Raw genomic sequence first — 15,480 nt, forward strand, 5'->3', positions numbered from 1 at the left:
AGAATTGACATCCAGTTTCACCAGTCTTGCTGATACAGTACTTGCCATGACATGTTCAATAAAAAAACAAGCTTTAGAGTGATGTGTGTTAATTTTTTCATCAGTTTCTGTGTCCAGTGTTCATTCAAGCATATGTATCTGAACATTTAGTATGATCTTATTCATATGATCTTATATTTCAACATGAAGGCAACATAAAAGCAACTGGTAACTTCATAGTATAACCTAATTATATACTTTTGAATATATAGACCCCTGTGTCCATCAATTTTTCCTACGAATTAGTTTACATCACCATTTTGTCAAAACAGCAGAGCACTGGAACTTTGACATGCCATACTTACCACACACACCAAACCATACTGATGGTTGAGGCCTAAAAAGTTAGTAAAATGTAGACCAAAGACTGTATTTTAACAAGAAATGTGGATATATTCATATATACACACATGCACAAGAAGTTTTTGGGGACGGGATACCACCCTTATGTAAAAATTGTGTACTTTTTTCACATTTTTAAGAGCTAACAATGGAAAATGTGGCCTCTGCTGAGCTGTCATCAATCATTTGTGTGTGCTGGAAACTATTTTGTCTGTGTCCACACTGAATTCATGTTTTTTTTTTTTTAGGGATTATATTTCTGGAGATGAGGCTAAATTAAAATGGCTGTCCAGTTAAGACATTTTTTGAGTGTGAAATTAGAAAAGTTTTGTCAATATTTTTTTTTAAGAAGTTAAGTTTTAGGTTCTAAATAATAAGTGAGTAAACTCTAAATCTGAGACAGTGGAGCAACACCTCTGTCTAAACTGACAAGGACACCAGATTTGCGCATGTTCTGATTAGATGAACGGGTCTACAGAGGCCACGCAAAGTGCATGAGTTGGTGAAAACCGCAGGGATTCCTGATCAGCATCTGAGCGCTTCATGTCGCTGAACGTGACACTTCCTGTTTCTTACAGTACTGTACAGTGAGAGATGCGCGTTGCATTGTGGGGGTACAAACACAGCGCAGAAAGGACAGCGGGGAGCACAAAGGAATGAAAACAGCGCCTCGGCAACTTTTAACACCAGCCCGTTGTGATGTGAATTCATGTGAGCGTTAATTAAACAGTGTCTTTCGGCGGCTGGCAGGCTGACAACCGCCTGAGAGGAGCGGGGAATGTGAGAGAGCGGAGCGGAGCGGCAGGGCGCACCGCTGTCTCCGACTGCTTTTTGTCAGCTGAGCTGTTTGCATCCCGAGGCCCGGCCGTTATCACAGGCCTCATCTCGCAAGGTAAACCCCCTCCGTACAGTATGTCTGGATAGCGATAACCCGGTTGCGTGCGCTGTTATCCGGCTCCTTTGTTGGGTTAGCATAAATAAAGGCTAACGAGCCTGCTAAGAGCGCCGTGCTGTGTCAACTAGCGCTAGCTCGGTGGCTAACGGTGGTTAGCTTACGTGCAGCAGCTGCGTCAAGTCAGACAGGGTTATCCACGGCCACGACGGAGCTGTGGCTGCTTCACAATAATTGAGGTGCATTGATTGCTGTACTTTTCTTACAGGCTATTGGAAAGTTGTGTAAGAATATAAATATATGTGAAGAGAAATGGCTGTAATATAGTACACACATAGAAGAGAATAGTAGGAGTTTATTGGCTGAGGATGTTCAGACAGTCTGATGACCGTTCATGTAGTTTTTTTGTATGTTTCACAAGTTATGATCACACACACACACACACACACACACACACACACACTCAATTGAATGACAGCAGCAATTATAGCACAATGACTTATTTCGTTTCATATGAAATCCCAAAAGCGTTGCAGTCTTCAGCTGTCTTTTATTTTGACTGTTATAATCGGACCTACTTTTCATATCCTGGCGGACTTGACTTGTCAGCTTAACACTGTTAGCCAGTGCTGGCTAAACTGTGATTGTTGTTGTAAACACGTTTGCTCAGCATCTCGTCCAGCAGACTCTGAGCCCCATGCCTCAGACACGTCCCGCCTCTCTGCTCTCTGCTGTCAGCTGTCTCTACATCGCTGCTGCTCGCCTGTTGTTGCGTGATGTAAACAGTGGAGCTACCTGCTGCCCTGTCGCCATCATAGGGGCTTTTGTGGATTTGATTTTTGTTGTTGATGTTGTTGTTGTTTATGTTGCTGAGTCTTTTGGGTCTTTCCATGTGAAATTAACTATAACTTAAAACCACCTGAACCCCTCAGAATCAGCAGGTTTATTTTTGTATTTTGACAAACATCACTCTATTTAATAAAGCTATGTAAAATATTACTGTTTATACTACAAATATTTTCCGAGCTACAGTTCATTGAAGTACATAGGGGTGGCTGAAATGATTGCCAGTATTTCTGAGTTCTCATAACTAGTTAATAAAGCAGGTTACAGCATAGGAAAGATCTCATTTTTTACCTACATTTTGATTGAGGCTCATCTTCGAGCCATGATTGTAAGTTTCTTTTATTGGCATATTTTGACACTCGCAAGATGTAACATAGAAGATCTACGAGGGGAATTAAAACCATGATAGTTCCCACATGAACATTTTCCTGTCCCTGTGGAAAAGACTAATATTTGATACCAATATTACACATCATCACGATTGTTTGAATGTCATAGTTTCACTTTGCCAGCCGATACTGTAGAACAGGTATGGCTGCACTTCAGTATCATTCTGCTGTAAGGCAAACCCCCCCCCCCCTCAAAAAAAAAAGCTCCGGCGAGAAGACCTGCCATTGAAATGCTCAATCCAAACCTTCAGCAAAACTTGACATTTTTTTCGTGTGGTAGGCTGTTGCGTAGAGTTTGTTGCTGTTGTTTCGTGTAGTAAAGAAAATGGCAACACACAGACAGTGGAAGGGAAGGAGAAAGCCATCTGAAATGAGCGGCCAATAGCAGACTTATATCCTACATCCTCCATCCTGTAAGTCAGACCAACAATATGGCAATAAACAGGACGACTTCATGCTGTTGGAGCAGAATTTGAAAGACTCTAAACTTGTTTGATCAATGCGATCTGTTTAAATTATTATATGGTGAACATCAGTGTTTGTTCTGCATTTCCCAGCCATTGGCTACATTCACAGGTGTTAAAAAATATTCCTATATTGGAAACTTTTATTGACATAGATTAAAACATCGCTAGAAGATAAGAACAATAACTTAAATGTTGGCAAAAAAAGGGACCTTTCATTTCTATAACTTGCTTTGACCAACCACCTATCCCACATGGTGATAGGACCCTCGAAAATTTACCCAAAATGCACTTTTTCTTTAAAATGATCAGAAAACAGACAACACGTCCAGTGTACCAATGTTTCTTTCTATGACTCTGCTGTATGTCATAGACATTAAACTGGTGCAGTGTTGCCATTGAAAGTATAATATAATATCCTATGATTCTGATCCCCAAAGTTGGTTAATTAAACAATCATGCTGAACAAAAACAAGATTTGACCGTAGATTGTGACACCTGGAGTGGATGTAAAATTGATCTGGTTGCAGTCTTTAACAAAACTCAAATGTGTTTTTCAGCTTTGAAATTTCAGCTGTGTTATCTCCTAGATTCATGAAGTTATAAGGCTTCAGAAATGCTGCGAAAAATGACGCAAATTAAAAAGTGCAAGGTTTTCAATCCACCCCAATGTACTTTAAGGGACGGCAATATCCATAGTATGAAAATAAAACTTGGCATGGCTTTATCAAATATACTAAACAAAAAATCTACTGATTCTGAGGGACTCAGATTGGAGGCACTGACTGATTTTTCATTGAATGATGCTTCTATTGCCATTATTGATGAATGTATGTATACGTTTATACAATCTTTTTAGCTCATTGATATCTCTAAATACATTATTTAGTTTGCCCACATGAAGAACACAAAACAAATCAAAAGGGTTCAAACACAGTCAGCATGATACGAGAACAATCTACCATGATTACATTTTAGAAGGTGTAACCGGGAAAAGTTCATATATTTTTCTTTAAGAATTTATCATCGAAATAGTCTTTGCAGGACTTCCTGTCTTTTAGTTCTGCTGTTGAAACTTCACAGCAAAGCTCGTTGATCAGGTACACACTGCTGAACCACTGCACTACATTTATAATTCTCTTTGACTTAAAGGAGTTGCGTGTAGGATTTAGTGCTATCTAGGGGTGAGGTTGCAGATTGCCACCAACTGAATCCACTTTCCTGTCCAAGCATGTAGGAAGACCTACAAGGGAAGCCCTCTCTAGAGTCAGTGTTTGATTTATCCATTCTGGGTTACTGTAGAAACATGGTGAGCTCCATTGAGAAGGACCCACTTTCTGTTTATTTAGGAGGGGCTCATTCTGAGCTAACACAATGATTTGTAGTAAGAGGAAGTAATGCGCATTTGAACGCATAATATGGAGGCTATATTCCATTTCTGCTATTAGATTTCCCTAAATCCTACATAGTGGACCTTTATGCACAAGACCAAGGTATTAAACAACAAGTTATGAGACTCAAACATGAAGGAAAAGATAAAGAAAAAATTCTTTGTTTCTACAGTTTCCTAATGATTTTTGTAACTAGATGTATCCGCTTTGAAAACGATGCCAGGCTGTGTATTGCTTTTAATTTGTATACAACACCGTTCCCTTAAGTTCATACATACTAAAAAACATTCCATTTTTCCAGGAAAAACTTAATAGAGATCAAGTAGCTAAATAATTTTCTGACAGGAGATATTATAGCCATGTGAAAACCCCATGGTGGAATTAAAGCGCTTTTCTATTAGGCCTTTTTGCTGGTTCAGACTAGGCACTCTCCTGTTGCACCACCGCAGCCCAGGTCTATAATTCACTTTGCCTTTACTGGGCCAACATAGCCCAAGAGTATTTTCCTTTGGTCCGTGTGTGTGAAGGGGAGCGTGCTCTCCCTGCGAGAGCCCCTTCACTTGAGCTTTTGTTTGATGGAAAATCTCATGCCTCAGAGAATCCACATGTCTCGCAGACAGCTGCTGAGCGTCCTGTAGTGCACTGGCCTCCACATGGGTCTGGCTCGCATCGCTGCGCATCTGCTTTGATTGTTGTTACATAACTTGGCATTTTGTCCTCCGTGCTCCCTACCCCGCTTTCAGCCCCTCCTTACCTTGCCTTTCCCTCGGAGAGCACCTTCGTATTTCTCTCTACCTACACCCACTGCCTTCAACAGTGCACTTTAATCCTGTCTTTACTCTGGAGCTGGTGTTTTGCAGAGTGATGTTAGACAGCTCGTTTTGTTAAATTTTTAATAGAGCGGTTCAGTGAGAGTCTACTGTGACATCTGTGATTTCACACCTGATTCTTTGAATGCTGGGTCTGGATTAAGTTTAGTGAGGTAATCAATGGATACTGACGTTCTTACACAAACAAAAAATGATGTAATGTGCTTCACACAGAAGAATAACAAAGCCTAGCAAAAACACTTTTATCAACAATGATCTCACCTTTTTATTTTCCTACTGGAGGTGGATCTTTGACTCCTGAGATACCCTTTATATATTTTAGCTTTTGTGAACTGAAGCGTTTTGTTTTTGTTTCTTCCCATCTCTCCGCAGGACACATTTCCTGTTCGCGGTCTGAAAGGGACTCCAACATGGGGGTCAAAACCTTCACCCACAGCTCAACCTCCCACAGCCAGGAGATGCTTGAGAAGCTCAATGCTTTGCGCAACGAGGGTCACTTATGTGACGTCACCATCCGGGTGCAAGACAAGCTCTTCCTGGCCCACAAAGTTGTCCTGGCCTGTTGCAGTGAATTCTTCCGCTCCAAACTGGTGGGACGGCCGGAGGAGGAGGACAAGTTTGTGTTGGACCTTCATCACGTGACAGTTAGCGGTTTCGCTCCTCTGTTGGAATATGCCTACACGTCCACCCTGTCCATCAGCACAGAGAATATCATTGATGTCCTGGCAGCTGCAAGTTACATGCAGATGTTTGCTGTGGCTAGCACGTGTTCAGAGTTCATGAAGTCGAGTATTCTGTGGGGCCCCGGTAACAACAACAACAACAACAACATGGCAGCAGACAAACCGCATGAATCAGCACCAGAGAGCGCCTCATCAAACTGTGCCCTGACGCCGTTGGACGGCAGCGTGTCACCTGTGTCTTCTGACTGCAGCGTGATGGAGAGGAATGTTCCCATATGCCGCGAATCACGACGGAAACGCAAAAGCTTTGTAACAATGGCATCACCAGAGAGCCCGCTCAAATGCACTACACAGATGGTCACCACCTCCCCTCAGATCCCCAACCCATCCCCCTCGTTCTCAGATAGCACAGCCCAGCCTGTTGAGTCCTCCCTGGCCTTTCCATGGACATTCCCATTCGGTATCGACCGGAGGTTCCACTCGGACAAATCAAAGCTCCCAGAGAGCCCTCGTTGTTTAGAGCAGGGCACCCCAGGGACCTCAGAGGTAGTGGTCGGTCGTCGCCTTAGTGACTTCCTCACATGCGAGAGCTCCAAGGTGGTGTCGTCGCCCGTGGCAGCAGAGGAGGAAGATGTAAGGGTGAAGGTGGAGCGTCTCAGTGATGAGGAGGTCCAGGAGGCGTCATCACAGCCGGTCAGTGCCTCTCAGAGCTCGCTGAGTGACCAACAGACAGTGCCAGGGAGTGAGCAGGTCCAGGAGGAGCTGCTTATCAGTCCACAGTCCTCCTCTATAGGTGGGGCTATTTTCCTTACTGTCTGCTCAACAGCCTTTAAAAGTACTTCTGTATGTTTGATGATGGCTTATAGTTACTTTACCCCTTACATTGATCTATTTGTTAAAAAAAAAAAAATCCTGTGAAATTACACATCATAGTGCCAGCGTTACCGGGTATATTACCTTTATAATAGAGACTGTGTCCTGACCCAGTTAACACAGTGTTGCTTTGTAAAATGTGCAATCAAACCTGCCTCACCCTGTCCTCAGAGCTGTCTACCCACCCACAGGATTTTTATTTGTATTGGTCTCAGTGGAAAGTTTTATTGTCCAGTGGCCCAAATGCTTTTTGAAAAGCTTTTCTGCCCTGCCATAAATAAAAAGAAAATGGAAACATTCGTCAGTTTTTCCTAAACTGTTGAATAGCACAGTGCATTGTTATCCAGCATCATCAATCCTTAAATGGGGGATTAGCCTTCAAAGAACTATAGTATATGAGCATGTCTCTGTCCAAGATGACATACTTTAGGCTTTATACACAGTATTTTTTTTTTTTTTTTTTACTTTCGTCTTTCCAGGCTCGATGGATGAGGGAGTGTCAGAGGGTTTGCCGTCAATGCAGAGCACCTCTAACGCTGGAGGACATGCAGAAGATGATGAGAGGTATCACAATTTGTTAGAACTTGCACTGAACGAGTCATACGCAACTGAGGACATATAGACATGAATAACATGACTGGGCGTCTGAGCCACACCTGTTTAGATAGTAAATTTAGATGTCAGGTTGAAATGATGGACTGTAATATAAAGAATGCTGGTTGTATACTGTTAAAGCCTCAAGCCACAAACATGGGTGATAAATTTTTATCTGAAAGCCAACATGACCTCTTACGGGAAATCGATAAATGCCAGCCAACCTGACGCACATCACTATCATCACTAATCACAGTGTCAGTTGTTCCACAACATTTTTATGCTTGATGTAATTCTGGAGGAGTTATTAGGAGACACTAGAGGAGTTCCTTTACTGGCATGTCAGTGTATACGTATTAGCCTTCATACAGTGATTGATGTATTGGTCCATGTAAGCACATACAGGCTTAATTATCACTTTGATCTGTCCTCTCTGTGCATTTCAGGCTGGAAGGTATTCAGTATCCGTACCACCTCTATATCAGCCCGTCAGCTCGGCCCGGCACCAATGGCCCTGACCGGCCCTTTCAGTGTCCAACATGTGGAGTCAGATTTACACGCATTCAAAACCTGAAACAGCACATGCTCATACACTCCGGTAGGTAAAATTATGAGGAAAATGAAATGTACTGTGTGCCATAGTATTGCCATTAGAGGGAGTACTATTGTAGTACTGTATCACATCAGCTGGTACTGGGGTAGTACTACAGAAAAAAGCACAAGCTGCTATTCATGCTCCTACTAGTATGAAGTGCCATAGTTCTAATTTACAATACAGTACTTTAATAGTACTAGTATAATGGTGGTACCAATATATATGTATGTTATTAACTTATATGGTCTGTATGTTGTTTGGTAGTATAGTAGTGCTAAGGTTTAAAACGGCAGTAGAGACTTTAGGACACTGTAATAGCACTGAGTCGCATTGAGCCACAGCTGATATAATAAAGCTCTTTTGAGACTTTGAGACTCAAATGTCAAATTGTTCATCCATTTAATTAGTGTCAAGCATTGATGTTTAGAGCAGTACTCAGCTACTTAACATTGAGCTACTGTAACATCATTTGAATCACGATGAACAGTTTTTAAAAGAAAGGATCTAAATCAGTGCATCAGAACTAGAGATACATCTTCCTTTATTCTATCCAAAATACACACACTCCTGACAGTTCAGATTGAGACTGAGGTGTGCTGTGCTAGAAGCGGCTTTTGGCCTCAAGCACGGATAAAGAGACACCTACAGAGGACACTTCTTTCTAATTCCACACCCTTAGTTTTTTATAAGCTTGTATTCTTCGGCACCAATCAACACTTACTCCTGTGACATCACTTGAGAACATTTATCAGCATTCATACAGCTTCTTCTGGAGACACTAAAGACTTTAAGCCAGTGTTTTCACATCGACAAGTACCCCATAGTCTGCTAGGGTCCGCAGAGAACCCTCTGTGGGTTCTGTGCATGTATGGAACAGATTCCTCCAAGTGGACTAGAAAGTAGCGTAATACCAACAACTATGCGTCAGTGATGAGGGTTTATAAGCAAGACATTATACAACTTAGAGTAGTTCTCTGCAGCACCTGGAAACATACTTTGTGTAAATTCACTTTGAGGTGCATTACAATAAGGTTTTATAGGTTTTTGTATTTATTTAGGTCAATTCTGTTAAAAAAAAAAAAAAAGAATCGCTGTGGGTTTTTTTGTTTGCTATTGTAAAAAGACCCAAATTCCATCCACTGTGACTCAGTGTTTTTAAACAACTAAAGATAGAAATATATCAGTGTGGTAAAAAGGAATTTATAGGCAGTTTGTCTCATGTTTTAGAGTGTTCTGTCCTCCCTTGTTTTTAAACCACGGAGAGATTGTACAAATTCCATTGCTGATGGTCTGGACACATAATACTACACTAATGGAGTTAATGTGACACGTTTACTTGCAACAAACATAGTGAAATTGTACAACAGTGCCATAAACAGCATTTGTAGCGTAGATGGTGTCGTGGAGCAGAAAGGGTCCAAAATCAAAACCTGCTCGGTTGGTGTGAGTCACATCATGTGGCTGTGATTAGCTGATGCTATGAAAAGCCTGCAGCATATATTTACTTTTAATGAATCTGCCGTTGAGTTGATTTTAGTGGGTAGGTTATAGAAGAGACGGCTATTTGTCTAGTTAACAAGTATCATTTTAGAGATAAAATGAAAGACTAACATTGAAATAACAATAATTAAAATTTCTACCACATACATTTTAAGTTAATTACTAAGCAAACTGACGGCCCACGCATTTTGTTCTTCGTCTTTGCTCATGAAAAAGTAAATCTGCGTGCAAAGTGAATTCCACATGACCTGGAATTCTTAAGAAGTCTACAGAGCACAGTTGCTAAAGGAAGTCTAAATGAAAGGTGAAATGATAGTTGGTCGTTGTGCTTCGCTGCAGCTTGTGTGGACCATAGGGATGAGTAGTGAGGCGTTTTTATTCAAGGCATATTGGAATACATTGATAAAGAAAGCAGTTGGCAGACTTTGTGATTTCATTAACCCTCCACCTCACCTCACCCACACATGGTTACACACACTTGGGTGATGCGAATGTTTAGATCAGCAAGCAATGGTTTTGTCTTCTTCCTCCAGGCATTAAACCTTTCCAGTGTGACCGCTGTGGGAAAAAGTTCACACGGGCCTACTCCCTAAAGATGCATCGGCTGAAGCACGAAGGTAAACGCTGTTTCCGGTGCCAGATTTGTAGCGCCACATTCACGTCCTTCGGTGAATATAAGCACCACATGAGGGTCTCCCGACACATAATCCGCAAGCCGCGGATTTATGAGTGCAAAACGTGCGGCGCCATGTTCACCAACTCTGGCAATTTAATTGTACACCTGAGGAGTCTGAACCATGAGGCATCCGAACTAGCAAACTACTTCCAGAGCAGGTGAGGAGTTTGGGGGCGCCGACCCCCATCATTTACTCAGATCTCACCTGGATCAGAAAATAACTTCAGTTTAGATTCTAATACCTGAATTTCATTGGATCCTTGTCGAGGCTTTGGTTGTGTAGAATTGTTTTTTGAGATGATTGCAATAGATTTGAATGCTCAAATCAAATGTACCTGAAGTATTTGACTGTTTTTATTTTGAAATCTTAATTTCACTTGTTTAAAACAATTGTTTGACATTTGGGGAAGTGGGCTTTTTAAATTTCTTGTAACAGCTGGATAAGAAAAACAATATCACTCTCATGTCTAAATCTGAAGCTACTGCCAGCAGCTATTACACTTAGCTTAACAGAGAGAATGAAAGTTTTGGGAAATAGCAACCGTGACTCTGACCAAAGGTAACAAAATCCACCTCCAGACACCTCCAAAGCTCCCTAATGAAAATGTTTGTGGTTTGATTATTCTGTACAATTAGCTGTCAGTTTACAGGAGGTTCTGTTGAGGACTATTTCTTGCCTGGATACAGTCCTGGATCATCTGGTGGTTGCTTTGCAACTGGCCTGAGCCCCCCAAAAAACCTTCAGGAACATAACAACCCATAAAGCTGTGAATAACAGCTTACTGACAACAGTTACAGAGCAAATAAATAACAAATGACGTGTTAATTAATGACATGTAGAAGTGCTTCCAGGTGGATTTGGTTACTTTTGGCAAAGCAATTGCTGGGTGTAGCTTCTTAATATGTACATGAGTGACATTGGTCTTCCCATTTATGTCTCAGAAGAAAACAACTCAGTGTATCTCCCAAAATGTCAAACTACTTCTTTAACATTCAACAGACAAACTTCCTGAAGATGTGAGGATGAAGTGGGTTGTCTAGTTTACAAAATTAGGCTGGTTAGTTCTTGTTGATACATTCACCAACTGCCAAAATTGTGATTCTGATTATGAAAGACACAGCTGTACCTTAAAATCATTACCAAGTCTAAGTGGTCAAACATTACCTGCAAAATACTACTTTGATCATTTTGTCATGTCTATGTGTTTCTATATGAATGACTTTTCCTTAACCAAGTAGAGTGGGTTGTTTGTTTTTATCAGCAGCTCAGCCCATAAAGCCGCATGAAAGTCAGAACACAGTGTCTTTTTAAAGTCCAAGTGTGTTTTTATTTCCCAGACTTTTCCACTTCTTAATCAAGTCAAGCCCTCACAGGTCGGCAGGACTCAAATGGTCCATTGACTCCTCAAACGTTTTATAGTAGAAGGTCTACTTCTGAGATCATAACAGTGTGGAAAATTCTCTGGCAGTTCACTCAGACTCTTAACTCCCATCCTCAGTCTTCACATAAAAAGACATGTTAACAACACTGTACTTTTTTTTCTAAGTTGCTGATTTCCAGACTGGTTTGTCAGATTCAGCTGTTGTCTGTGCCACAGACGAGTTACACTTGACCTTAACTATTTACTCTGGATTCTGAGCTCTGATCCCTACGGGTTGATAGTCTGTACATGTAAAGCTGTGGGACTGTGGAGTCTGTTAAATCCAGTTCACGGCCGTGCTCACACTGTGTGCTTGCACATTTTAATGGGTCTCTGTTGTAGAAATTCAAATTTACTTCTTTGGATACTATCACGTGATGAAAGCCGAGCCAAGCCTCGTCTTGACTTAGACTACTCTGTATAGTCCTTTAAATTGTTTACCCATTATTTTGAGCATTTGTATTGGCACTAAACACTTCATCTCAAATCCACATGTTCAAACACAGCTACAAACCCTCACCTTAGATTTTTAAATGAATTCTGTTGTTTTTTTTATACTGATTAAGCTACAACCACTGGAGTGTGTCAGAGGTGCATCGTATGTATGGATGGTGAGAGTGGACATGCATCACTTAGCACATTAAAAGGAAAGTTTATGATGTTAAAATCACAGAGTGCATTTTGAAGAAAACATAAAAATGTATCTTCATCCTCTCTGGACTTCTGTAGTGTACTAGACTTCTTGTGACATTGAGGTGTTTTCAGCAAAGCTACTAGAAAGTTTTACAGCAGAAACAAAATGAGCAATGTCAGACATGAGTTAGAGTAGACCAGCAGCTGCTGGATGCGCTTTATGCACCAGAGCTGAGCAGTGATACAGGACGAAATCCAAGATGTTGCAGAGGTAGCAGCTGCAGCTACATCAGTAGTTTGTGTAGACCAGAACACAATACAGCCACTAGACATTTTATGTTGTTTAGTAAGGCTAAGTGCCTGTGATCTGTCGGATGGATGGATGAAGGGATAGATGGATAATTTACATATACTGTGACAGCTAAATGACAACTTCTGAAGCTTTTTATCTTCCCTCTCACCAACCTTTAAGTGGGTATAATGCAGCTTATAATTGGTCAAAATTATTTAGGGAAATACCAGTTCATACTGATGGAGTTCCACTTCCAAAACATGAGACAAAGAAAGCAAAATTTGAGATGCTGGAAAAGACAGTTGTGAATCTTCTTGCTTTAAAATGATCTAAATGATAAATTAAACAACTTGCAGGTTTTTTCTGTTGTTAATCAGCTATTGATCAATTAGTAGATCAATCATTTGAGCTTCAGCGCAAACCTCTGACCAGTTAAACATGTCAGATTTGACGCTACAGTAAATCCTTCATAGAAATGTTTTTTATAAATGGACAATGTTTCTGTGTCAGTTCAGTTCTACATTATGCTTTTGAGGTATAGCGCTAACTTGACAGGCTCGATAACAGGGAAGACACCACCTTGTAAGTGGTTCCCAGATCACAGTGAACAACACAGATTACTTTGTACTGATTAGAGGCCATCCACACTGAGTGTATACTGACCAAAACCTTAGTGAAGATGTAGCGTATAAATGTGTTTTTCTCTCCTCATCCTCAGACTTTGTATAGTTGCAAAAATTACATCTAAAGTTTGTGTTACTGTAGCAAATGAAAAGATGGTGAACTCAACAAGTTCTCTTGGTCCTTGCAGTGATTTCCTCGTGCCCGACTACCTGAGCCAGGTGCAGGAGGAGGAGGAGGCGCTGGGAGTCCAGTATGAGCTGGAGGAGTCTCAACATCACCCGGTCTACCCGGGCAGCACCTCCACCTCCACCACCACTGCCGCCTCGTCCTCCTCCTCAGTCCAGATGCCTGTCATCTCCCAGGTCTCTTCCTCCACCCAGAATTGTGAGAGTTCCTCCGGCTTCCTTTCACCCGAGCCCCTGGATCCCCTGGAAGCCCCAGCCTCCCTCAAGATGGACGCCGACGAGACGGCAGCCATGACAGAGGAGACCAAGATGGACAACAGTGTCGGAGGCAGTTCCCCAGAGGTGTTTGAAGAAGAGCAGCAGCAGCATGCTCAGGCCAAGGAGGTGGCTTCCATTACCATAGAGTGATTCAAGTCTTCTACTTGCCCATCATGTCTTATTTTGCAGTCATGTCATATGGGAATATCAGTTGAGATGATTTGACGGCTGAAAGGGACGACTTGAACGGACACGTCGTCATGTGAAGTCATCAAGACGCCGAGTTTGAAGTTTTCTGAAGACTTCAGTCGGCTTGATGGCGCTTTTCTACATGCAACGCAGATGCACTTATTTGAGTGTATGTTCTACACCAAACCAAATCCAGCAAATGATAATTGTCTTTTGTTTTCCTGATATGATTTCCTTAACTTTACTGATAATATGAGATTTCAGCACGTAAGAAGATCAGTGTATTAAAAGCATTTCTACCATGTGGAAATGCCGGGAAACAGTATTTTTTAAGAGTCATTTGAAATAGTAAGGTTGTTTTTTCCCATATGACGTGAATGCAGCACTAGCTAAAGTCATTTCTGTCTTAGCCAATTTGAGGTCTGTTAAATCCAAGCCTTGCTCTACTTTTGGAAAGTGCCTGAGAGTTCCCATTTTAACACAGTAACGTGTAGAGGAAGAAAAGGTCTTGACTTTGCCAACAGTGACAAATCAAGTGTTTGCAAACTGAGCTAAAGAAAAAAATCCTTGTATTTCATTTGTAGTGGTAATGCTAGTTTGTATGGGCAGAGACTGTGTTATTCCTTCAGTGCCGTCGCTATAGGCAAACTGTTAAATGTCAATATTATCTATACTGCAATAGCTTGTACTGTAGTTTTACTATTTGAATGCTGTGTATGTTGGGTGTTGTGAAATATGACATGTCAGGTGTGTGTATGTGCATTTCTTTGATCAATATGAACACAGTACATTTCATTTTAAATGTTTAAAACTTGAACTATATTGACAAAGTATTCCCTAAAGACATTTGTGCAGTATAGAACTTTTCTGAACTATTTTTTATTTTTAATGAACACTGCTGTTAAATCAGCCTTTGTGTCTCCAAACTAAACTTTGGATCAAGTTTGATCAGCACTGATCTGTCTTTTGTTTTTAAAATTCAATCAAATAAAATACAAAACAAGGCAGAAATTGATGTTTAACACAAAAATGGAAGAAAAAAAAAACATTGGAGTTGCAAGGTTGTCTATCAACTGCAGTGTTACATTCCAAAATCGTCTCTAAGATGGTAATGTAGCATTTCATCCCAGCTGAAGGTCAGCCTGCTTGACAAATGGCAGTTAATTTAACTGTGGAGTTAGTCCGTGTTACAGATATTGATTTCTCACCTGGCTTTCAAAGTTGCCAACAGGTACACTGTTGATGTTTTTGGATATTGCATGACTGTTGGAGTGATGTTTCACTTAGGTACAACATGATTGTCTTTTATAAACTTTTAGCCTCGTGGGAATTTAACCAGCATTCAGTTATTTTTTTTTTTTTCCTTTGCCTAAGTTGTCGGAAAAACTACATTGTCAAAGTTTCCCTGACCACCATTTACACTCGCTGAGCATTTTATGAGGAACTCGTGTGCGATGTAGTTTCACTCACGACAACAGCTCTGCCATAAATTCTGCTTTTTAGCGTGGATCACGGGGGGAAATAATCAGGACCCTCTTCATTATAGTAAACCTCCACTACCTGCTACAGCCTCTGTAATAAACAGGAAGGAAGAACGTTCTCACAGGGTACACAAAAACTAAAAAAGTACATACTTTTTAAAAAGTAGAATGTATGGCAGAGCTGTTGTGTTGGATTACATGAGATTGCACCGGTCTTTCTATTAAAGTGTTCGATGAGGCTACATCTACTGTGTATGTGCAGCCTGGGCAGCAGGAAGGGATG

General features: G+C 41.0%; 1 protein-coding gene across 3 annotated transcripts; it reads left to right on the forward strand.

Moving 5' to 3' along the window:
• The first annotated feature begins 975 nt into the window (after window positions 1-975).
• Window positions 976-14,750, forward strand: zbtb44 (zinc finger and BTB domain containing 44). 3 transcript variants are annotated; one of them, XM_008280564.1, is made up of 6 exons: window positions 976-1,036; window positions 5,578-6,669; window positions 7,229-7,313; window positions 7,790-7,941; window positions 9,972-10,055; window positions 13,272-13,376. In XM_008280564.1, exons 1-6 carry the CDS (start codon window positions 976-978, stop codon window positions 13,295-13,297), a joined length of 1,500 nt encoding a protein of 499 aa, XP_008278786.1. In that variant the 3' UTR covers window positions 13,298-13,376. The 3 variants fall into 3 exon arrangements, with proteins under 3 accessions (XP_008278786.1, XP_008278785.1, XP_008278783.1); XM_008280563.1 differs by lacking the exon at window positions 976-1,036 and adding an exon at window positions 1,037-1,273 and having other exon boundaries at window positions 5,566-6,669; window positions 9,972-10,272; window positions 13,272-14,750; XM_008280561.1 differs by lacking the exon at window positions 976-1,036 and adding an exon at window positions 1,037-1,273 and having other exon boundaries at window positions 5,566-6,669.
• Window positions 14,751-15,480: the final 730 nt, after the last annotated feature.

The sequence above is a fragment of the Stegastes partitus genome, unplaced genomic scaffold, assembly GCF_000690725.1.
Source record: "Stegastes partitus isolate 25-593 unplaced genomic scaffold, Stegastes_partitus-1.0.2 Scaffold199, whole genome shotgun sequence".
Lineage (NCBI taxonomy): Eukaryota > Metazoa > Chordata > Actinopteri > Pomacentridae > Stegastes > Stegastes partitus.

Excerpts from the sequence above, each read along its gene's own strand:
- zbtb44 (XM_008280563.1), top strand. The coding sequence starts at position 5,604 with ATGGGGGTCAAAACCTTCACCCACAGCTCAACCTCCCACAGCCAGGAG. Across the intron at positions 6,670-7,228 it reads TCCACAGTCCTCCTCTATAG|GCTCGATGGATGAGGGAGTG; the intron begins GTGGGGCTATTT and ends TCGTCTTTCCAG. Across the intron at positions 10,273-13,271 it reads GCAAACTACTTCCAGAGCAG|TGATTTCCTCGTGCCCGACT; the intron begins GTGAGGAGTTTG and ends TGGTCCTTGCAG.